This window comes from Condylostylus longicornis, unplaced genomic scaffold (assembly GCF_029603195.1).
Source record: "Condylostylus longicornis isolate FDR11 unplaced genomic scaffold, ASM2960319v2 ptg000004l, whole genome shotgun sequence".
NCBI classification, from domain to species: Eukaryota; Metazoa; Arthropoda; class Insecta; order Diptera; family Dolichopodidae; genus Condylostylus; species Condylostylus longicornis.
In genome coordinates, this window is record NW_026577973.1 from 10,601,573 (window position 1) to 10,625,993 (window position 24,421).

Below are 24,421 nucleotides of genomic sequence, written 5' to 3' on the forward strand. Positions count from 1 at the left end.
AATACCTTTAACCCTACTATTACACTGCTTGTCATAGTTATTTTGGCTCTATAGATATTATGTATATTTCTAATTGCAATTTTATGTGTTAAAATTGGATTTATTATAATTTATTCTCTTTTTCGGAATGAAATTTTTTTTCTTCGGAATTAAATTAGGAATGTTAGTCAAAAAATTTATACAAAAAGTGAAGATTGTCATTAAAAATTTATGTGGTATTGAATAGAATTTTACAAAAATTTAAACAATTATTTTCTAAAATATACGAAGCTCATATGAAACAAAAATGTTTTTGAACTAACCAAATTTATAGAAACTTGAAACGTCGATGTAATGCAGTTCTTTCCGTTATTATGACGAGACTAATAAGTTTGAAGCAAATCGCGTTAGGTTCTAATCAAGTTGTGAATGATTCACTAATTGAAACAAAAATTTTCTATGATTAAGATGCACTATATACGTAAGATGCATGGGGTATTATAGCTCGTCAACTTGTTTTTTAATATAGTTAATATACTGTTTTACTAATTTTATTATGTTTGTATTTTGCTTTCAAATCCTTTTTATACTATATTTGAATGTAATTTTCAATCTGATTTTATAAAGAAAATGAATTTTGTTTTTAACATCGGATTATAATTCTAGCAATATGCATGCTGTTTTTGCTGCCCACAAGGATATTTTTTGATTTAGAAGTATTCCTTTGTTATTTTATTTCTTTATATAACAAGACATATATTGAAATTTCCATATATTGAAGTATGTGTATGCAAATTAGATAAAAGAATATCTAATAATAAAAAAATAAATGAAGAGGATTTCTAAATAAAATGGATAATTTGAACAAAATTAAAATTGGAATTTTGCAAGCATAATTTAAATTGTGTTATTAGTCATGTACGTAAATATATTGAATACGCATAATGTTTTCTACTGCACAATGAAATTAGATGCCCAAAGGCACCAAGAATATTAAAAATGAACTTTAAATTACAACAGTTTTATTAATTTAGTTTTTTTTGCCAAATAGATTAATGGAAATAATAATGCATGTTCTTTTAATTTTATTCAAGGTTCATACTGTTAATCGGCGCCAATTGGAAGAAGGTTTTATACGTAAACTGAACGTGAAATGCAGTCAGCGGGATAATCATTCATGTATGATGCTTAAACTCATTGTATACATGAATAGAATATTTAAGAAATCTTCAATTGATATCAATGAAAATCTTAAAGTTACTCAAACCAGGTAAATTAGAATGAAATTTAATACAAAAAAATTTGTAAATTTAATATGGAAATTTTATAAATAATTATTTTTGCGAAAATCAAAAAGAAAATATGACTAAGACCAAAAAAATTTACAAATATTCCAAAACATTTACTATGAAGTTGTGGTTCATTTGAAAAAATCTCGCCCCACTATTATAAAATATCTTACTTAAAAGATTCTTTTAAAAAATTTAGCTATTAATTTACGTTTTGTTTTTAAAATATTTCTTAGAGAGCCAACAATTTCTGATGATAATGATAATGAAGATGATGAAATGCTTGCTAGATCAATGGAAAATAGTGATAATGAAGCTTTAGGTATAATTATTGGAGAAAAAATATGGCGATTTATTCGAAGCCGGGAATTACGTTATCATGTAGCTGATAATGCTGATTTAATTGTAACAACAGAACCAAAAGGAAATCTTCATCTTGGTTTATCAATAAGTCCAATTGGAGCTGTTGAAGAGGGACGTGGTAAAATGAAAAATTATATGCCAATAATGGCAATGATGATGGCAAAAATGGGAATGGTAACAGCATTATTTTTAAAAGGTTTAATGTTATTAACTGGTAAAGCATTAATTGTATCAAAATTAGCTCTAATATTAGCTGTAATTATTGGTTTAAAAAAATTATTAAGTAAAAAACATGTTACATATGAAGTTGTAGCACATCCACATCATCATGAACCACATCATGATACATATAGTACTGGTTGGGGTAGAGCATTAGATGGATTTTTAGATGGTGTAGCTGAATTACCAGCAAAAATTCTTGATTCACATGAGATGGCGTATAGTGGACAAAAGCCTGAAAATAATTTTTAGTTTTTACTGTTATAAAACACAAAATATAATAATATATTTATAGATAGAAGAAATTGAAAGAAATGTTATACATATTTTATTTATAATTATTTTATATTTTTTACCAAAACATATTTTTTTTTTTTATTTATTTGATTTAATTTTAATATAATTTTTAATTTCAGTTTTATTTATTGTTATATTTTTCTTGATATTTATTATGAATTTTTCTATTTTTAGAAAATTTTAATTTATAGTAATTTTTTGTTTTATATTACTTTGATATTTGATTACAGTTATACGAGTACGTATAGTATAAATGTTATATAAATCAAGATGGTTTAAATATTTTTTTTTTTTTGTAATTTTATTCAATACTCAAATTTATTTAATATTATGCAAACAAACACAAATTATATTCTAAATTATTTATTTATTTATTAATTAATTTAAAATAATTTATTTGTTTATATATTCTTACCTAACACAATTTTATATACAAATTTTATTTATTTAATCTCTTTATTCTCATGTACTTATTGGCTATCAATTTTAATTATTATCTTTAAGACTTATCAATAGAGATTTTCTTTCTCATATTATTATTATTATTATTACTCTTTACTAGCATGGCAGTATGCATATTCATATTGGGAAAATTAATTTTGTTTTTGTAAGAAGTATTATGTTACATACTATCGTCATAACATCGATTGCACTAAGCACATCGCATAATAATTATTTGAATACAATTTGTAATATTGTAATATTGTTATTAAATCAAGCCGACTTAAGCCGACTGATTTTGTTTTATTTTATATTATTTTTTGTAACACTATTCTGAATTTCTGTTAGGGTGCATGTTCTTCTTGTTACTAACCGATCTCATTAATAGTCTGTACATTTTATTCTGTAATATGTTAATGTTATGTTATTTCGTATTTTTTTTATTCTTTCTTCAATTTTATTATTTAATGGTGGTTGATTAATTTTGTGACTAACAGTTATTTTAATTGAACTTTTTTTTTCTATTTTAATGTATTATTTTCATTGAATAATTTAATCATGTTAAAATTAATGTTAAAATATTTATTTATTTTACTACCAATTTGTTTTTATAATAATGCGAGATTTTTTTCATAATTTTTATATCGATTTTACTCACAATTTGCAATAATTTTCTTGTGATTAAAAAGAGATAAAAATATTATATAAAAAGAAAGTTGAGAGAGGTGAAAAGCTGTTATAAAATTTGTTATACATTTTATTATTGTATTTTATATTGTTATACTTATATAATGTACACAAAACGTATATTTTGTTAAGAAAATTGTATTAATTTTTTTTTTATTGTTTTTAAATATTAAATTTCTATATTTTAGAAATTTAAAAAGTCAATATTATTATAATTAATCTATGTATTGCGTGAATTTAATAAATATAATTTTTATTAATTAAAAAAGCAGAAAAGAAGACAAAACAAAAACAGAAATAAAAATACTTGTTTTGAAAAGAGTTTTTTTTTTATTTTTAATTAAATACATTTTTTTTTATTTCAGATTACAACAGTCTTAATTAATAATTATTTTCTAAATAAATTAATTTTACATAAAATTATCATTAATAATAATAATAAATAAATTAATAAATAAATTAAATAATATATAAATATGTTTTTTAAGGTGTTTTACTTAGAATACAAGTATGTATATAAGATGCAGGAAAGTTATTTTGTTTTAGTATCCTTTATATCCTTAACTGATACAGAATTAATAATAGCTGGACGACGAACTCCTAAAAAAACAATAATCCTTTAATTAAAATACTGTATTATATTTTATAAATAAGATTTATTTAAGATTCGAATTAATAAATCTAATATTTTTCGAGAAAAAAATTATTTATTTGCATTTTTTTAAAATCAGGATTTGTTGTATCCTATGATTTCGTGCTGGTAAAAGACAATTTTTAAAATATTTTGAAATTCAAAGGGCTCTTTTTATTTTTCATAGTTCCCGATAAAGAATATTGAAACTACTTTGTTATTCTATAAAAATTTTCATTTGATAAGAGAAGATTTATTTAAATTTGTATAACTTGGTAAGTAAATATACCTAGATTTAATTCCTGAATAAAACCTATAATACAAAAATTTATAGACAAAAAACAAGAAAAAAATAAAAGCAGTTTTCATTTCAAAGTTTATTTCATCTTATGAATTCAATTTTCTCAAAATAATTACGAATATTATAATGTACTATTTAATCCTTCTATTAATATTTGATTTTCTAATTGCTCCATAGCAATTTTCAAAAATTATCATATTGAGAAAAAAAGAGCAGCTTCAAAGTATTTAAAAGATAATGGAAGAAATGGGTTTGCATTGTCTAAGTATAGTTTTCTAAAATTATATTCTTTTAAGAAATGAAAAGAAAATCAAGACGAAAGTATGAAATTATCGAAAAACTATCACAAATTTTAACTATAATTGCGAATAAAAAAAAAATAAAACAAAACGCTCAAGCCTTCTTACCAGTCCATTGATCATTTCTTTTTATATGTGGACCATTTACAATAGCAGCAGCACCACCCGCAATTGATGCTGGATTTGCCTGTATTGCATAAACAACATGATGATGACTAGTTCCAGCAGCTGTTGGTTGCTGGTGTTGTACTTGTTGTTGTTGCTGTTGTTGTGGAACAACATTTGCATGAGCTAAAATATGTTGTTGTGGTGCTAATGCTATTTGATGAGAATTATCAATAATTCGAGAATGATATTGTTCTTCAACAGCATCGGGTATTGATTGTGCTGCTGTATGTAATCCATAATCCATCATACTATATGAATTTAAGGGTGAAGGGAAATGTTGTGGATACATCACTCTAAATAATATGTATATATATAAGAAAATTTTCATTTTATTTTTAATTTATATATAAAATTATTAATATCTCTCTACAAAAATATTTATATGTCAATATGCAAATATTATAAAGTAAATTACATAAATAACAATTGAAATAAAATAAAATAAATAAATAAATGTGTATATGTGTATATGAAACAGTGGTACAATTGAAAGAAACATAAAAACAAGCAGCAAAATTTTTTACAATTATTTTGAAAAAGAAATTTTTTTCTTCTTTTTTTTTTGTTCTTGTCTTGCATTTTTATTGTTTGAGTGTTGCTAATGCTAGTGCATACTTATGTGAATTATCCATGAAATTTTTTATAACAATCGATGATGCAACTAAGAATGCCAATTTAGAGACTAAAACTGCTTTGATAGCTAATAATGTAACAGCTTTGATCGCAAGCAATGTCCATCCAAATGAATTGGCAGCCAAATACATTGGTATTATGATTTGAAGATGTTTTTTACCTCTACGATTTATAACTTTATGTCGTCGTCCAACACCTTTGTCTATATATAAAAAATAAATTTAATTAATTAATTTAATAGATAATTAAGATTTTTTTAATTGATATGAGACTAGTTAACTTAAAATCTTGTATTATAAGAAATATTTATGGATTTTAAATTTTTACAACTAATATACAATATTTTTTTAAACATTTTTCGTTACATCATTCCTCACTTTTGATTTTATTATCATTTAAGTATTTTTGGAAAAAAATTCATAAAATGTTATTTAACCTGGTCAACTAAATTATTTTATTGAGATTTTCTGTTAAAATATTTTTGTTTTCAATTTCTTAAATTTTACGCCTTCTTAAATATTTCCTTCTTTAAATTTTCATACAACCACAAATATTTTATTTTCCTAAACCTTTAATTTTTCAAATAATAGTGCGCCTAAAGTAAGGACTTTTCGTTTTACTTGTATATTAAAAAATGATTCATGGTTCTTCACCAACTATATGAATCTGCAAACATGACGATTATGCAGGCTGCTTTCTGAATATTACCCGTACAATACTCGATGAAATAAATTTTCATACAAGAAATTGATCCAATTCATTGAAAACAATTAAAGAAAATTTCAATTTATGAAATTCAATAATCAGGTTCAATAATGAACCCGATTAAATAAAAAATCATGCTTTCTATTTAATAGCCAAAAGTTAAGAATTCAAAATTTCGTAATTCTCAAACATGCAAATTTTAAAGTTTTATAAAATATTAATTTATCACTTTGATAAAAAGAAGAGCACTACCACTTGCTATATAAAAAAATCATTATTTTTTACTTGATGATGTAGATGCCAGGGCGTGATTAAATTTTAAAGTTTAAACAGAATTCTTAATGGATGAATATTGTTGAATTTTGTTTAATAAAAATTTTATTGAAACTGATTAAAATGGTTCTGATTAAAAATGGAAAACAGGACTCAAACTTTAGAAAACCATTTATTTAAGGGTTAATAATAATATTTTTTCAATCTTTATGGCTTGGCTCTTGTTAGCAAGATGCTGGAGCTGCTTGTAGCTACAAGACAAAATTTAGCTTTCCTACTACATAACTTTATTCTAAGAATCTATTAGAAAAACATATTTTTGTTGGAATTATTGAATGTGTTTAATATGTGTTATTACATTTTTCACAATGTACTAAATACTTTTAAATATTTAGTTTAAAAATTTTTGATATATGAATTATACCATTTAAGTTTAACAAATTACGCACAACATATAGTTTAAAAAAAATATTGAAAATCATTTTTCAATTGTATTAATTGTGAATTTTTATTATATTGTGGCGGAAAAATATAAACATGTTAAAGAACATTAAAAAAATAATTGCAATATACTTTTCCTATGTAGAAATATTTTTTGTTCTATAGCTAAAATAAACGTAACAGATTCTAATTTGCTACAAAATAGAAGATGTCTTCTTTAGATTTTTATTAGTATAGTAGAAATACCTACGTATATCCGCGAATGCTATGGAATTCACATCATATTTCATGTGGTTAATGCTACAACTAGATAATTCGAAAATTTTATATCTTTAGATAATTAACCTAGGCGTCATAAAATTGAATGGTCTTTCATCTGCAACCAATATCTAAGTTTATCTTAAATATCTGAAAATGATAATGCTAAAACTTGATATCTTCATGATAAATTTTTTGTTATTGCTAAATTTTATATCTTTAAAAGTCAATATCTTTAAATTAGCATTAACCTCACGATTTAAAATTTGATATTTGCAAAGATTTGTACGCTATGGCATTCATGTCCTTAAACTTATTAAATTGTAACAAGTAACATAAAAGTATTGGATATTTTCTCGAACTTTAAATGACTTTAAAGTTTTCTATATAAAAATATACAAAAAAAACGTATTTCTTCCACATATGATCCAACACGTTTCTTAACCCTTTCCACTCAGCTGGTACATATGTGTACCAGTAAAGTCCTGTTGTACTATTTCGTTTTTACAAGATTCATATAAAGAGATTACATGATTACATGATTTATATAAAGCTAATAGATCCCACATGAGAAACATCTACTAATTACACTATTCGAAAGACGACCCGAAAAGGGTTAAGGAATATCTTTCTTAAATATCAATAAAAAATTTATTCCAAAAATTTTATAAGACTCATTTCATGTATTGCAACTTACGCAATGTACTTCTATCGAATATATTACAACCGTACCCTCACGAACAAATGGAATAAAACCTATAATTACACTTGAGTTATTAATATATTTCCTATTTAACTTTTTATGATAGATAATCGTTTCATGTTTTTATGTCTTTAACTATATACAATAAACATTAATAGCATATATACATATGTTAGCATAGGCACAATATTACTCCCGTAAATTTAATATACATTATATTATATTATGTGCATAAAATAGATCCTGAGCCGCCTTAATAATTATTTAAATTTTAGTGCATTATGAATTTAGATATAAAAATTAATATCAAATTTAAATTAAATTAATTGTGTTTACTGTTTAGAAATTATTAAGAATTTAATAGTTAGCGTTATGATTAATAGGAAGAATTACGGATTTTTCTAAATGCTTCTTGTAAATTTATTAATAATTTTAAAAATTAATGTCCACCTATATGTACACATCAATTAGATCAACAGTTAGAAAAATTAAAGCTTAATAAATAAAACAATATTATTTTGTTAACTGAACTTTTAATTTTGATCTTAACCATAACCATAACTCTTTTTCGTAAATTAATTCGGATGTTATAATTAGCTGAAATTTAGAAGAAAAAAAATAAATTTTTTGCCATTTTAATTCAATAAAGTATAACATAATATTAAATTAATTATAAGTGTTTTAAGTATCCGAGTGTTTTTCAGTGTCAGTATTGATAGCGATTTCTTAAATAATATTATGTATTTTAGAATTAAATATTTAATGATATGTAAAGAAAATAAAAAAATATTATAATCAAAAAATAAATCAGTAATAGCATAAATATGTATATCTAGTAAATTTATGTATATATGTATATAAATCATGTACAAGCATTAATCAATAGTATAGAATTTTTATTTGAAATTCGACTAACTAACCTTGTGTTGTTTGATTCATAATATTTTTTCCCAATAAATTTATTTCCATATAATCAGAATCATCATCAGATCTTTTAACATTTAATACCATTGGACCAATTGGTATACGAATAGAATTTTGTTTAAAAAATTCAACAAGTGTTGATATTGAACGTCCTTCATTATCATTATTTATATTTTTATCTTTATCATTATTATTATTATTATTATTATTATTATTATAATTATTACCATTAAATAAATTATTATTGTTGGCACTATTATGATTTTGTTCATGAATTTTTGGTAATTTTTCAATACTAAATAATTCAAAATTAATATTTTCACCATTTTCATAATCCTTTAATATATTTTTTGCAATTGATTGTATACAACTTGAATTATTTGCACAATCCCATGATATATTTTTTATATCCGTTGTTGATGATGATGGTTGTGATGATGATGAAGATGATGATTGTGAAAATGATGATGATGATGATGAAGATGAAGATATTATTGATGATTGTTCTATTTCACTTTTATTAATATCATTAAAATGATTATTATTGTTATAATTATTGTTATTGTTATTATTATTAAAATATTTATGCAATTTGTATTTATCAATGTTTTCATATTGTACACTATTTTTATTTAAATTCATTTTAATTTCCTTTGAAAGGATTTGATTTATTAATATTGTATTTAAAATAATGGAAAATAAATATTTTTTATAATATTTAAACATTTTTTTGTTATTTGTTTTTTTTTTTTTTGTAATTTTCTTTTTATCCTTATAAATATCCTTTAGATATTGTTTTTCTCTTTAATAAATATTTGTATTGAGTGCATATGTTTTTGTTTTAAATATTAAAATAATTAATTATAATTTAAATGACTATGTTTGTTTTGTTTTTTTTTTTCTGTTTGATTAACAATAGAAATGTTAAACTTATTGCTTTCAATCATTAGACATGTAAAATTCGTATACAACTAATTATCTTAAACTGTTAACGCTTGGTTTTATTGTTTTAAATTTACCCATATATATGAACATTTTATTAGAAAAAATTAATATTCAAACATATATGTATAAATTAATAATAATGTATGTACGTGATAAAACCCCCACTTTGCTTGTTTTCGAACAAACAATGTAAAATAATAGTTTTTTAACATGATTTTTTTTTCTTTATAACAATTACTTAGATCTATATTATATGAATATACATAAAAATTATACATTTATTGATTTAATATAAAAACACATATTAAATTTTCCATTTTCCAGATAAAATAGAAAAATCTTTGAATTTTTCACTATATTTTTTTTTTTTCATATATAAGTAGCAAAACGATATCACGCACCTCACTTATAAACGCTTAGCTTTTCTTGATTGAATTTAAAAATTTCTTGATTGTATTTTATATAAATTTTCTTTTTAATTTCAATGTCGATCATGAAATATGAGATTATCATATGTAATATGTAACTATTAAAAATTAAAACAACAAAAAAATAATAGAAAATTGATTTACCACAAGCATAATAATATTAAAAGAAGAAAATACTCTAAGAAAATGCATTCATATATGTATATACATATAATGTATACGAGTATAACACCTTAAGAAAATTGAGATTTACTATCAAGCCTTTCATTATTTTATTAAAAATTAGAAAAAAAAACATGTACGATAGTGGTATAATAATAATTGAAGCATTTAATCTTATCACAACATTATTATGTTTAATAAATGTTTAAAATCAGAACCAACACATACAGTATGATATCATACCATGTAGTGCAACACAAAATTTTCCATGATAATAATTTTCACGTAAACAATATTTTTAATTTATTGTATTCAATGTTCATTCTCAAAATACTCAAGTATTTGAGTAAAATTACACAAATACAATAATAATATTTTTAAAATTTAATATCAATAAAAAATATAATTAAATGATTAAAGAAATCATTGCAATTTTCAATTATTTTTCTTTATTAAGATTTTACTTACTACTGTATATCAATACAAAAACTTTCAGTATAATAATTATGATGATTGGGTGAAATATTAGAATAATTGTAGGTTTTAAAAATTTTTCATGTAAGTAGTTTTTTTTTTTGCAATTTATTCATATTCATTTTCATTTTCTTGTAGTAAAAAATAAATAGAAAATAACAGAAAAACATGTATGAATTTATACATACATTATTACTGGCACAAATATCTTAGAGCAATAAAATGTTAAATTTCGTTGAAATAGAATTTCTTTTTTAATATTTTGTTTCTACTTTATATTTTCCATATCTACATTTCCATATATTCCATTTATATTTTATGTATTGATGTGGTCAGTTCATAACCGACCGCGAGGTGGAAAATTTTGCGTATAAGATTATGGAATTGTCTTTTAAATACTTCTTGCAAAATTTAAGGGCACTAGTAATGCTGCCCGAACTCTCTGAAATGCCAGTAAATTCCGGTAGCAAACTGAACTCAAATATTAAACTTGAACAAATTTCGTCAGTTAGTTCCTTATATGGTAAAAAATATAAAATCAGCCTCTAGTTCAGTTTCCAACATTTTCAAATATTTTATAAGCTCATTTTTTTCACACCTTAATTGATGTTTAAAATTTGTTGCCGCTTTATATGCGAAAAAATGTATGTTTGGTAAACGTCCGTAGTAAACGTCCAGTTATGCAGTGTAAATGACCAAAAATGTTTAAAAAAAAAGGTTTAAAAACCCAGTTTTTGTGACATAGCCTATATTTAACACACGATAAAATTTCACAAAAATTGGTTCAGCCGAATTTCAGTTACACGTGTGCACAGAAAAACCGGCAGATAGACAGTTACACAGACCGACATCTTTCTAAAAATTAGTTTATTTACAATTCCTACTATGGAGAAGTGCATACCCACTGGAAAATCTACATTCGAAATTTGGTGCCATCACATTATCTATTTTATTGTATGCAATGCAATAGATAATGTGATGGCAAGTTGGTAAAAATAAATCATAATAATCATTTGAGATATTCTATATTTAGTCAATAGTATCCAACTTAGTATCAAACTTAGGTGATAGGAAATGTTGGCAATACACGTACAAAATTTTATCACAAGTTTGTGTACAAACACAGTTTCTTCATATATTGTATTAAGAAGCCATAGCTCATTTTATCAATAATTGAAATAAATGTATCTGCCTTTAATTAATATAAAATAACGAATACAATATAATTTTGAATGATCGCAACTATTAAGAAAGCTATTTGAAAGACATAAGTTATAGTTCGGGAAATTTATACAATTATTCAGAATATTCTAAATTGATTTTTTGATCTATTATTTAACAAATTGTCAATTTTCATTTACAATCAAGTTATCATGAAATTTATTTGAAATAACGTCGGTTAAGAAGCAGAAAGCATTAAGTCAGGAAACTGTGTTTTGAGTAAATTCGATTTGAAAAGATCGTAAAATTGTAAAACTAATCAATTAGTGCAATGGGATTGGTCTCTTTAATTTCTGGATTTATAAACTATATTCTGGATTTGCATGATTTTTTGCCACAACAAAGATTACATTATTCTGATTTAATTCATCTATGAAATCCGAATTTTCAAATTCCAAAAAATGCACTTAGTGCTTTCTGCCTTTTAATCGACGATAAGAGAAATTTAGAAAGTAGAATTGTGATAAGGGTAACGTTTTCAAATTTACCAATAAAATTTTAATTTGGCTTTCATGTTGGAATTTCTTAACGAAAATTGCAATTGAAAGCGTTTATTTTATTTTTGGGTTTATTTTGTTTTTTACATTTACCTCCACGAATTTCTTTAAGTACTAACTAAATGGATGTTATACAAAATTTCTACTCAAACACAAATTTCTTCTCTGCAGTTCTTTAAATCCAGAAGTTTCCCCAATTTTACCTCAAATATTAAAAAATTAGTTTTTTAATTAGTATTTCAATTAATTCAAATTATAAAAAGAATACTCGGCCTTGTAAACGTAATTAAAATTGTAAATTTTTTTCTATTAATTATTTGTGATTCAATGATAATTTTTGTGTTATTTTTTTGGAATATATTTCACCAAAGGAAAATCCAATTTTGGCAAAGAAAAACATTAAATTATTTTACTGATAATTTGTAAAACACTTTTAGTATAGATTTTAAACAATCACCCAATAGAGCTAGAAAATAAAAAAAGCGAATTTATTCAAAAACAACTTAAACATTTTTTTCAACGTAGATTATTGAATTGGCTGAAGAATTCCCTCAATTTTTCTAAAGTCAAAATGCTTTCATTATTCATTAGTAAAAACAAACAGTAAAAACAAAAAAATTCAAGTAGAAAAATTCTAGGAAAACCTGCTTACAAATTCAATATGCTACTTTGTAGTCTGTAGTCTTGTTAGGTCTATTCAAAAATGATTTGTGACCCACCATGTAACACACTGATGTTGGTCCCAAAATTTGTACAGTGCAGCTAAGTGATAATATAAAAGTAACATATTATTTTTCGAATTATTTACGTTTTGCTTTAAATTTTTGAGATTTTTTTACTTTTAATATTAAAGTTATGAATATTTAAATAATAGCAGCTATCGTTAATTAAGGCAAACTCAAATTTTTTAAATATAAAACATAGTTGCAAAGGATTAAGGTATAGATCTTTTTATTCAATGTATTTTACTTTGTTTTAAATTAATAGATGGAAGCGTGAAACAGGTCTAGCTCACAAGATTTTTCCAGATTATAATATTTTAGTTAGAAACTTTACATGTAAGCATAATGGGAAGTACAAAATTCAAAATGAAATACGTGATCACATTAGATCAAACTAGAAAATTGTTATGTTGAGGTTATGGTCGGATTTTTTATCAATTATAGTTAGTTTGAATGATTCCCTTCCAATTAAATTTGAAAATTGAAATTATTTGTCTTTTTTAATTAAAAATATATAGAATCGTTTACAGAAATGGATTTTCCATTATGTTTAGCTTACATTACATTTAGATTATTGAGAATTGATCTGAAATTTTGTTAAGAACATTTGAAGTAAAATATAGAATTTATTATTTTATAAGTATATTTCAATATGTATATATTAAATTTTTTTAATAAATTTACATAATTTATAATACAATAAATAACTATGAACGAATAATAGTACATAAACTATTTTATAGATTTACAAAAGTCTAAATCTAAACTGAAGCAATAAATTAATTAAATTATAAGATCAACGAATAAATTAATTAAAAAACTATATAACAAACAAGATATACACATAACAAGCATATCTAATATAAGGTAATAACAGTATTTGGACTTAGATTTAAAAATATTTTAAATTAAATTTATAATGGGCAACGTATAACATTCATGTGAAAAATTAAATTATGCATGGAGTTTTGAAAATTTACTTGACTGCGTTACTTAAATAATTTAAATCTTGACTAAGTAAAATATGATATTATATAATTTATTTTTGGTATACATATGGTGAGGCTGGTGGAGTTTTTGTAAGATAATTATAAAATGTTTGAGATGATGGTCGGCTAGGATGTACACCTGCATAATAATAGTTTTAGTAATTTTGTGTTTTAAACTAAATTTAAATCATGATTAGTTATAATATTGCGAAAACAAAAAAGAAAATATTTTTAATATAAAAACTTACCAGACCATTGATCACTTCTTTTAATTTTTGGTGTATTTGGATTACCATTTATAGCTGATACAGCTAAAAGTTGTGGTTGTGTTGAATTTCCTTGAATTGCATGTACAACATGATTTGTTTCAGCAGCAGCCATATTCTCTAAAGCTTGATGATTTGCTAAATGTAAATTTAAATATTCTTCAGCACCTGGCATTGAATGAGCTTGTAAACCATAATCCATATTATATGGCATTAAATACGGATGATGATGTGGGAATAACATTCTATCCGTAAAATATTTAAAATATAATAAAATATAAGTTATTTGAAAAAAAAAAAAAATTCACTTAGATTATTTTTTCTTACTTTTGTTGAGCTGAATCCATCATTTTTTTTACAATAATACCGGTTGCTATTAAAAATGCTAATTTTGAAACAATAAGGGCTTTTATTGTTAAAACTCCAACTGCTTTAACAGCTAATAATGTCCATCCGAATGTATTTGCTGCTAAATACATAGGAATAAATACTTGCAAATGTTTCTTTTCTTTATGTCCGCGTTTCTTTTTGAAAATTCCACCAATACCTCCTCGGCCACGTCCTTTAAGCGAAGCTAAATATTTGTAATATAATTTTTCGTTATAATTTTAAAATTTAATTTATTTATTGTAAGATTTGTAGAGTATTTTATGCTTAAGGAGTACACATTTGTTTTCAAGCGTCTGAAATACGGGAAAGATCAATCTCATTGAAAGTAAAAATTTCTTCCAAATATATATGAATTAATGTAATTTTTGTATATAATGTACTATTTTTGAAAATAAAAATTTTTCACATTCAGAAATTTATTAAGAGAAAATATTAATTTTCGGTGAGAGGAACTGTCTGGTGCTTTTATCGTATGTTTTTACTTTATGGAACAAAACATGTGATTAATTTTAAAATCTGGGAACACATTTCACTAAAAATAATAAAGTTTATTAAACAAATTATGCAATGAGTTTGAATACCACTTTAAATAGTTCACTTAACAATTTAAATAAAGAATAAGGATAAGCGTACTTATGCTTCATAATGAAAATTTTCAATTTAATATTTTCAAATATTTAGAAATTTCAGTTGTAAACCCGAAATTACATTCGACTATATTTCGTTTTCAATAGACCTGACCAAGTTTTTGCTTTTAATTAATAAAAAATTCTTATGATTGAAATTTTGGGAAAGATATAGATTTTCATTAAATAAGCAGAGCAGAATGCTTCCAATATTTTCACTGAGAGTATCTAGAGCAAGTTTTAAGTACTAATTAAAAAAAATTTATCTACTACTACTCGTATTTCAAATCTCTTTCATTATATATAAAAAAAAAAAGAAAAATATTTTTTTTTTAACCTTCTTCTTTTTCATTAACTCTTTTCAAAAGAGCTAATTCCATATAATCCGGATCATCATCTGATCGTTGTAAACTAAATACCATTGGTCCAATTGGAATTCTAATTGCATTCCCTTCTATAAATTTTTGTATTGTTGATAATGAACGTCCTTCTGTATCCTTTTCTTTATCATCATTATTATTATTGTTATTATTTGACATTTTTGCTAATCTTTCAATACTAAATAATCCAAAATCAATACTTTGACCATTTTCATAATTATTTATTAGGTTTCGGGCAATATTTTGTATACATGTGGAATTATTTGCACAATCCCATGATAAATTATATATTGCTGATGATGATAAAGAAAAAGTTGTACCATCACCGTTTTCATTGTTATTTTCATTATTATCCAAATTGTTACTATCGCTTTTATAACTATTATTATCCTTATTATTATTATTATTATTATTATTATTATTATTTAAATTAATACTATCGTTGCAATTTCCATTATTTAACAGGATAAAAATTGTTAATAATATTGAATATTTTTTTAAAAATTTAATCATTTTCACTAAATTTTTTTTTGAAATTTTAAATTTAAATTTTATTTTTGGTTTTTATTCCTTAATTCACTTTGATTTTTTTCGATTTTAATTTGTTTTCTTCACAATATTATTTTATAAACTTATTTTATTGATTAATTTAATTATTGATCCTTTTTATAATTATAATTCTTTGTTTTTTCCACATTTACTCATTAGAGATCTAGAATTGAAATAAAACTAATTAAGTTGAACTATTGTTGTCTGGTTTTATTGCTTTAAATTTACCTTATAATTTCAAATGAATTTAATAATTTCAATATTTTGTAATTAAGTCTATGGCTAACAAAAAAGTAAAATAAATAACCACAAGTTAAATGTTTGCCCCTCCCCACCTTCACCTTTTAAATTTAACAAAAGTTGCAATTTCTTAAAAACTATTTAACAAAGTCACGATCAATAATTATCTATATATATATATATATATAAATTATGTTCACATGCATGTACGAATGCAATAAAATATGATGCAGCCAAATATACTTTCTTGGCATGCAAAAAAAGAAATAATGATGTACCTATTTAATTTTCATTTTTTTTTTTTATTAAACTCAAGATGCATTCATTTAGAAATATCAAATGAAAATGAGAAATAACAGTTAACACGCATCTTTTTCTATCATAGTGTTAAGAAAACATAATTTTCTTAAAAGATTTTTCTAATATCCCAAAAAATTAAGAAAATAACCAAAGGAAAATGAAAAAAAAAATTTCCATTATTGCAAGTTAAGCATGAAATATGATATATCATCATCATCAACCACCACCATCATCATCATCATCATTATACGACCACTATCATTATCTTGATCATCATTTGAATAACGAAAAATGAAAACATAAAAAATTCATTTTCAAAAGTCATGAAAGCAAATCCCTTACATTGTTAAAAATTTTCTTCTCTCTCTTTGAGACATTGCAAGTAAAACAAGGTAAAACCAAAAAACTCTTAAAGAAAGGTCTTCTTATATACATACATGGTTCTTATATGAAGTTATTAAAGAAGCATTCAACATATGCGCATACATTTTTCATTCATGAAAATCTGGTGAAGTTTTGTAATTCAATATTTTGAAGTTCAAAATTAACATTTCTTTAATAAAAGTAAAAACAACATTAGAATTGATTATAGAAGCCACTACATTTTGTCGACTATTATAACATTTGTTTGTAATGGTCAGTGATTCCGGTATAAATATTTCTAATATTAGAAAAACTATGAGATCATAACTTAAACAAGAGGGATAATATTGCATTAAGTCCATAAAAGTCAACTAGTAGTTATAGTATAGCTATGGATGTAGGCGGAAATAATTTTTTACTCTATATCAAATTGAGAATTCGATTATATCTAATTTTTATATTAATAACATGTGAGCAGTTCGGATTGAAATAATAAAGATCTGATTCAAGACACATGTCTTTTCTTAAAATTGAACCTAAATTATAAAATTTATACCTATTCTGTCAGTTATGATAGAAGAGTTAGTTATGATAGCAGAGATGATATTTAAGAAATATCTGATATGAACAGAATACAACAAATTGCACAAAATATTTCTGAATAATATTATAAGGTACCTCATTATTTCTTATTAATACAGTAAAAAAGTAAACCAATAAATTTTCCTGATATTCTTAATATTCACGCAAAATTTAATAGTTCATTGTTTCAACCATCAATGTCGGAATATATCATCTAGAAATATCATCGGAATATATCATCGGGGAGAACTAGCTAAAATCAGTCGGTTGTTTAACCCTGTATAAATATTAAGATTCAGTGTTTAACCCTGTGTAAATTAAATGTGTTCAGGTGGCTGTTATACTACTAAAAACGTCATATGGCCTTATCTCCGAAACAGTTAAAGCTAGAGAAAATTAGCATAAACGAACGTGGTTGTAATATAACCATTATTATTGATGACAGACTCCTCTTAAAGTCTGAACAGTTTTTTCACCCCGTATGGCAGTTGCAATACATTTTCAAAAAGTTTTAATACATTTTGACACACGGTTTCAAGCTGTAGTGCTTAAATTCAAATATGTGAATAACCAAATCACTACATAAAAAAAATAAAAGATTTTATTCAGCAGTGTTGATGCTGTTATCATATAATTCTTACTTTCTTTCATTAGTACGAACATCAAAGAGTTGACATATTTAGTCTTTTTTTAGAACTTTTTCCCAAAAATTTTTGAAAAAAGTGTTTATTAGTTTCACTCAGTCCGTTTGTCCGTACAAATTTTGCAAACACAGAAAAGTATTGCCGCTAAAATTTACCATTATCTAAAATCCGTTTTTCTAAAAATTTTTGATTTTTTTTTACTTTTAGACCGCATGCTGTAGATACCTGAAATTTTAGTAGCTTTTAGAGACTAATAAATAGTTAGAGCAAAATTTTTTTCCTTCTCCACCCCCTCTCGAATTATCTACACCCGTAATTTGTAAAATTTATATTTTTGGCAGCTTATATTTCCGAAATTGCAAGCTTGTCGAAATTAATTTAAATATAATCATTTTTCTTAATTCATGCAATTAACCCATTATAATATTGTGCCTCTTTTAATTTTTTTTTTGTCTCATCCTAAAAGTATGCAATCTCTGAAATATTTTCCTATATGACTAAAAGTAATTTTAATTAGTTGTGGGTGTTTTTTATAGCAAATTTATTATATGAATTGTTTTTTATACCAATATATTCACTTTTTGAAGAGAAAAATGCTACGTCAACATTATTTTGAAGTATTTTAAATATGAAAATTAATTTACAAGACGTAATCCAATATAATGAACAGTTTTATATGAAAATATATTATGTCGTTCACTACGTATTCAAGTAGAGATTTTGGTATTGATGAAAATGTTATTTTAGATTCATATTTTTAGAGTTGAATTGCGAACATTGCATACTTTCATTTAACAATGAAGTATTTAACTTATAAAAGATACAATGAAATTAAAGTAATTAATTTAAGTAATCAAATGAATTGAAAATTCTATGTATGTAAGTTCCGTTATTCATATTACAGCACAATATTAACTAGTCTTTACAGTTGATAATTGCCCGTACAACTCGAATGCTATGTGTAATACAATAAGAATCTATGGCGTTGACAAAATTCTACTTAGATACAAATTAAAACTGAAATTAAAATTTCAATTTTCCTTTCATGTCAGTCCCCATATCAAAGTTTAACACAATCATTTCCATTCGATACATTGTTTTATAATTAATGTTACTCCAAGTCTTCTTAAATTGTAAGTACAAAATAAATGTTTAGTCAACACGATATACTTAAAAATTTTTTAAGTGAAAATCAATTCGGGTATTTATTTTTACAAATAATATGAAAAAATTTTCTTACTTTAATAAAATTTATTGAATTACCAAAGTGGAAAAATTTTCAATAAAAAAATTATTTAATTTCATTTTCATAAATTATTCTTGTTATGATAATTAATCATAGTGTAATAATTTTAATTTTAATTAATAGAAATCAGTCATCACGCGTAACTTCATCTGAATTGGAAGAAATCTTGTTTAAAATTCATTTATTAAAATTGCATATACATCTCCGTTTCTAAGTTTTTACCCGTTCGACTAACATTTTATTAACAGTGATTAATTTATTCTGTCTATACTAGAAAAGTGTAATAAATGCCGAAAATACATAATTAAAATTAATAAAGCATTTAATTATGTTATACAAATACGAGTACTTACTTATACAATATTATAGATATAACCATGCATAATAATGTTATTTTTGTTTAAACGAATTACACATTGGTAAAATGAGATTTTACACATAATAGTTTTATATTAAAAGTAAAAGTTTAACGCTTCACCTAACATTGTACATAATTTAATAGACAAGAAAGAACTCAATTAAAAATAATTAAGTATATTTTAAAAGTGAATAATTAACTGATGAAGAACTATTTTTTTTTTAAATATATTACACGTATTTCCAAGAAAAGTTTAAAAAAATTCTGCTTTAAAAAAGATTTTGTCCAGTTTATTGTCTGTTTATTTAATTATTTGTTTGTAAAATTTTTAAAGGGTTCAACATAAAACGCTCAAATTCGCAACACAAATAGATTTGGAAAAAAAAAAGAAATAACTTGAAAATATTTATAATCAACAAGTTTGTGGTGCAAAGAATAACAAACTTTATAGTTACAAAAAGATGATTTTGCAAATAAAGCAAAGAAGAAATTCTTTGTTAACATATTCATAGTCAAAATTTAGGTTCAGGTTACGTGGGTCAGGTCACTAAGCAAAAATTCGCTTTTCGTAAGACCATAACCGGTCGCCTGTTGTCTAGCTTAGAATGTCTATTGCTTAGCTTAGTGAAAGTGTTATAAGAGATTATAAAAATTCAGCCTTTTAAACATTTCTTTCCAATTTTAAATACGTTAGTGAGCTTTTAGTTATGACTCCTCGGAAAATGAAAATTTGACTATTAGTAGAATTTCGTATTATACCATTCGAATTCCTTAAACATTTCGCCAATTACTCTCGGTAACAACCTGAACTCAAATATTAAATTTCAAGACATTCCGTCAATTAGTTGCGCAAATGAAAACTTAGTTAATAATTTCGGTTTCAGAGCTCTGATCTTTCCAAAAAATTTATAGATTAATTGTTTTAACAACCCGAATCATTGGGATACTAAATTTCAAGAAAATTGGTTGATTATTTTTTCCTATATCCACAAAAATATAAAATCGTCCCACAAGAAGGTCCACTTTCCGATACCTAATATATTCCAAAAGCTGATCAATTTGTGACATAGTCAAGATAAACTTACCAAATTGGATTTCATCAAAATCGGTTCAGCCGAATTTGAGATACAAGCGTGTACACGCAGACCGGTAAACAGATCAACACGTCTCTCAAAATAGTTTATTTATGCTTCCCTACCATGGTGAAGTACGCTTGTAAAACTTACAGATCTACATGTATATATATTTGTACAGATCTACAGATGTACATATATTTTTGGTCAGAATGAATTAGCCTTTCCATCCAGCCGGTGCTCAAAAGTTCAAAAATCCATCAGATAACCCAAATTTTCAAAAATTACTAAGTCTATTTAATTTTGGTTAAAACAAGGCGGCGGTTAGAATATATTTATTATATACCTTAAAACTAATTTTCTAATTTTCAAATATCTCAGACTTACCCATAAAATCTCTTTCTCATTCCTATAAAAGTAATATAGCTTGAATGAGTGTGGCAAACTAATTTAATAAAATTTGGCAGTGTTTGTATAAATTCCTGCAATATTTGTGTCGCCAATACAAAATATAATATTGGCGTAACTCATACAAACTACTATACTCAACATTCATATGACGTCGCTTAAATACAGTGCCACCATTTTGGAAAAAATGTTAATAATTTTTTCGCCAATTGTCATATTATAACTCTTGTAAAACATTCGTAAGTGTACATTTTTATCAATTAATAGAATTATAGTTAGCCGTATTGATCATAGTGGAACACTAAATTTGAAATTCTTGCAATAGTTTAGAAATTCTAGATTAAATCTCCTGTTAAAGAGATATAAAACATTTCAGCAATAAAAATTGAATTTTTGGAATCAAATATAAAACATCTAACTGAACATTTTCTTTTTTATGCATCGAACTATAATACCATGACATTTAATTTTTTGATGAATGAATATTCATAATGCATATTGCATTACATGCATAACATAAATAAGTGACTTCGACTATCATATTAGACTAGATAAAAGTAATTTTGCACCGAGTAGTTTTACTTAAATAATTGTTGAATAATCGTATTTAAAATGGGAGTAATCACAACTAATTTACTTCTAATGTATATATTTTATAACATAGTATATATTTGGAGGCTATAGGCTATTAGAAATGAAATTGAAAAGAGAAAATTTTCATTTAAATTAAATTAGTTGTAGTAGCCATTAATATTTTCCTCTCTTTTAATACAATTAAGCTTTTTATGTGTGTAGTGTCAACGCAAGTCATTCCATATATTACTCCATTTAAAAAAATTTTCGCTTCCGGAGGATATTGATTTTCTGTTCTTAACTTTCCAATACTAAACATATTTATTTTTTTTCTGTAGTTTTCTATTCTTTATTATTTTATTGATTTCAAATGAATTTAAAGAAAAAACAGAATTAATTAGTCCAACTCATTAATTTCTTTCATTTCTTGTCTTTTCTTATATGCTTTACTGGAAAATCATGCGCTTATAGTCAATATTAAAAGTATTAAACAAGTGTAGTAACTACATAAAAATTACTTTCTCGTTTTTTATTCTTATTTTCTTTTATAATTTTTTTTACCTTCATTTTCTGTCTCAATTTTCTAATTTTCGGTGTAACAATTATCCATAAAAGTGTGAAAATCCAAATGGAATCGGAGTTTTCATTCATTTTCTACAATATTTTTTCTTTTGATTTTTCTTATTTTTGTTTTTTTTAAATCATTACAATTCACGCTCGTCTAATTTGTGCTTTGCTTTAGTTGTCACTTTCAGCATTTTTTTATTCCATTTCCATTTGAATCGTTGTTTATTGAAAAAGAAAAAAAATATAGTTTTGTACAAACTTCAAGTTCAAAATGGAGATCAAAATCAAAGTGGAAATTCAAATATACTCGTAATAAAAAAATCTTTCAAAGAATTGAAGGAATTGCATATTAAATTCACATCCATTATAAATAAATATTCGTTTATTTGATTGCATTGCTGAATTCAAGATTCGTTTTAATGTAATACCCGTATAGTCTACATTTTCATATAGGTACTCAATAGTCAAATATGTTAGGGGTCAGGCAGACAAACATTTTTTGTTTTGCTATTACTGCTTGATTGTAAAATCGTTCCTTCCACATCTTAACAAGTCAACTAATTCAAACGTTAATTCAAATCGATTCCTTTCACAAAAAATTACAGCCAGTTTCTAAAAAATTTTAAACTGGTTGATTACTGTATGTCCATGAGATCACATAGTTGCATTTGTGAGTGCTTGAATATAAACATACGGAATACAAATAAGCAAAAAAACAGTAGCAAAAATAAAAATTGCATGTTGGCCTGAGCCCTTGGAATTCAAATTTACATATTATAAATTTTTAAACTCATTAAAGTAGCATCACACCAATGTTTTGTTTGAATATTTTGCTTGAACAAGTGGAAATGCTGCCGTTAAATCTTTTACATTTTAAATATTACTTTCATTCATGTACCAAAATATTTAAAATTTTTGCATATATTTAGGATAAGTCGAACAAAAAAATACGCGTTAATATATAAGGGTCGAATTCAAGGATTAATTTGGTGAATTAAATAATATAATTATAAGATAAAAAATAAATAATTTGTTAAATTTTTTGATGGTATCGCATTAACCGGCAGCTTTCTGCGTTTATAAAAATTTGAAAAAGCTAGTAGTTCCAGAAATATAATGTTCGGGAAATTCATATTTTACGTAGCCCCTTCAAAAATTATTTGCGTGAAACCCATAACTTTTTCAATTATAAAAAATCGATAAAATCCTTGTATCTCGACAATCGCTGCGATTGTACACCAAGTTCCAAACAAAAATTTTAACCCTTTTTGATATTATATTAAGTATATATATGCATGTAACCTTATAGTTGAATGAAATTTATTTTTATGAAAATCATTTATTTCAATTTTTCTTTAAGCATTTACACTTTTCTTTTTCGAAATTTTTGTTTTGGACTTAAAAACCTTTAATTAACATACATATAAATAAACATACATATTATATGGATAAATGGAATGTAATCGGAGTGAAATCAAAGAAATTTTTGCACTTAACAGCTCTCAAACTACATATTTATCATTATTATAGAAATAAATTGAATTGATTAAGATAAAAACATTTTAAAATTAAAATATAGAATCGCAATTATAGAAAAGAAACCGCGATGATTGCGAATATTAAAATATATAATATGATAAATAGAGTCACACATACATATGTACAGATTCAATTTCTATATTTACATTAAAAAGTTTCTGGTCTGATTGTGGCATGTTATTATAGCAAAAAAGGAATCGCAATGTAATAAGCAATGGGTATTAAAGAATTGAAAGAGAAAAAAATGTAAATATATGTACGTACATAT

The 24,421-nt window shown here is 24.0% G+C and overlaps 3 protein-coding genes across 3 annotated transcripts; 1 reads left to right on the forward strand and 2 right to left on the reverse strand.

Annotated features, from left to right (window-relative positions):
- The first annotated feature begins 447 nt into the window (after positions 1 to 447).
- Positions 448 to 2,102, forward strand: LOC129613069 (uncharacterized). The gene is made up of 3 exons (XM_055526990.1): positions 448 to 474; positions 1,074 to 1,249; positions 1,505 to 2,102. The coding sequence occupies exons 1-3, from the start codon at positions 448 to 450 to the stop codon at positions 2,100 to 2,102; spliced, it is 801 nt and encodes a 266-aa protein (XP_055382965.1).
- A 3,153-nt stretch (positions 2,103 to 5,255) lies between these two features.
- On the reverse strand, positions 5,256 to 11,363 carry LOC129613080 (uncharacterized). The gene is made up of 3 exons (XM_055527001.1): positions 11,348 to 11,363; positions 8,608 to 8,763; positions 5,256 to 5,509 (listed from the first exon to the last, which is right to left on the reverse strand). The coding sequence occupies exons 1-3, from the start codon at positions 11,361 to 11,363 to the stop codon at positions 5,256 to 5,258; spliced, it is 426 nt and encodes a 141-aa protein (XP_055382976.1).
- A 2,736-nt stretch (positions 11,364 to 14,099) lies between these two features.
- LOC129613090 (uncharacterized) lies at positions 14,100 to 16,166 on the reverse strand. Its single transcript, XM_055527013.1, has 5 exons — positions 16,149 to 16,166; positions 15,669 to 16,101; positions 14,643 to 14,889; positions 14,298 to 14,560; positions 14,100 to 14,188 (listed from the first exon to the last, which is right to left on the reverse strand). Exons 1-5 carry the CDS (start codon positions 16,164 to 16,166, stop codon positions 14,100 to 14,102), a joined length of 1,050 nt encoding a protein of 349 aa, XP_055382988.1.
- Positions 16,167 to 24,421: the final 8,255 nt, after the last annotated feature.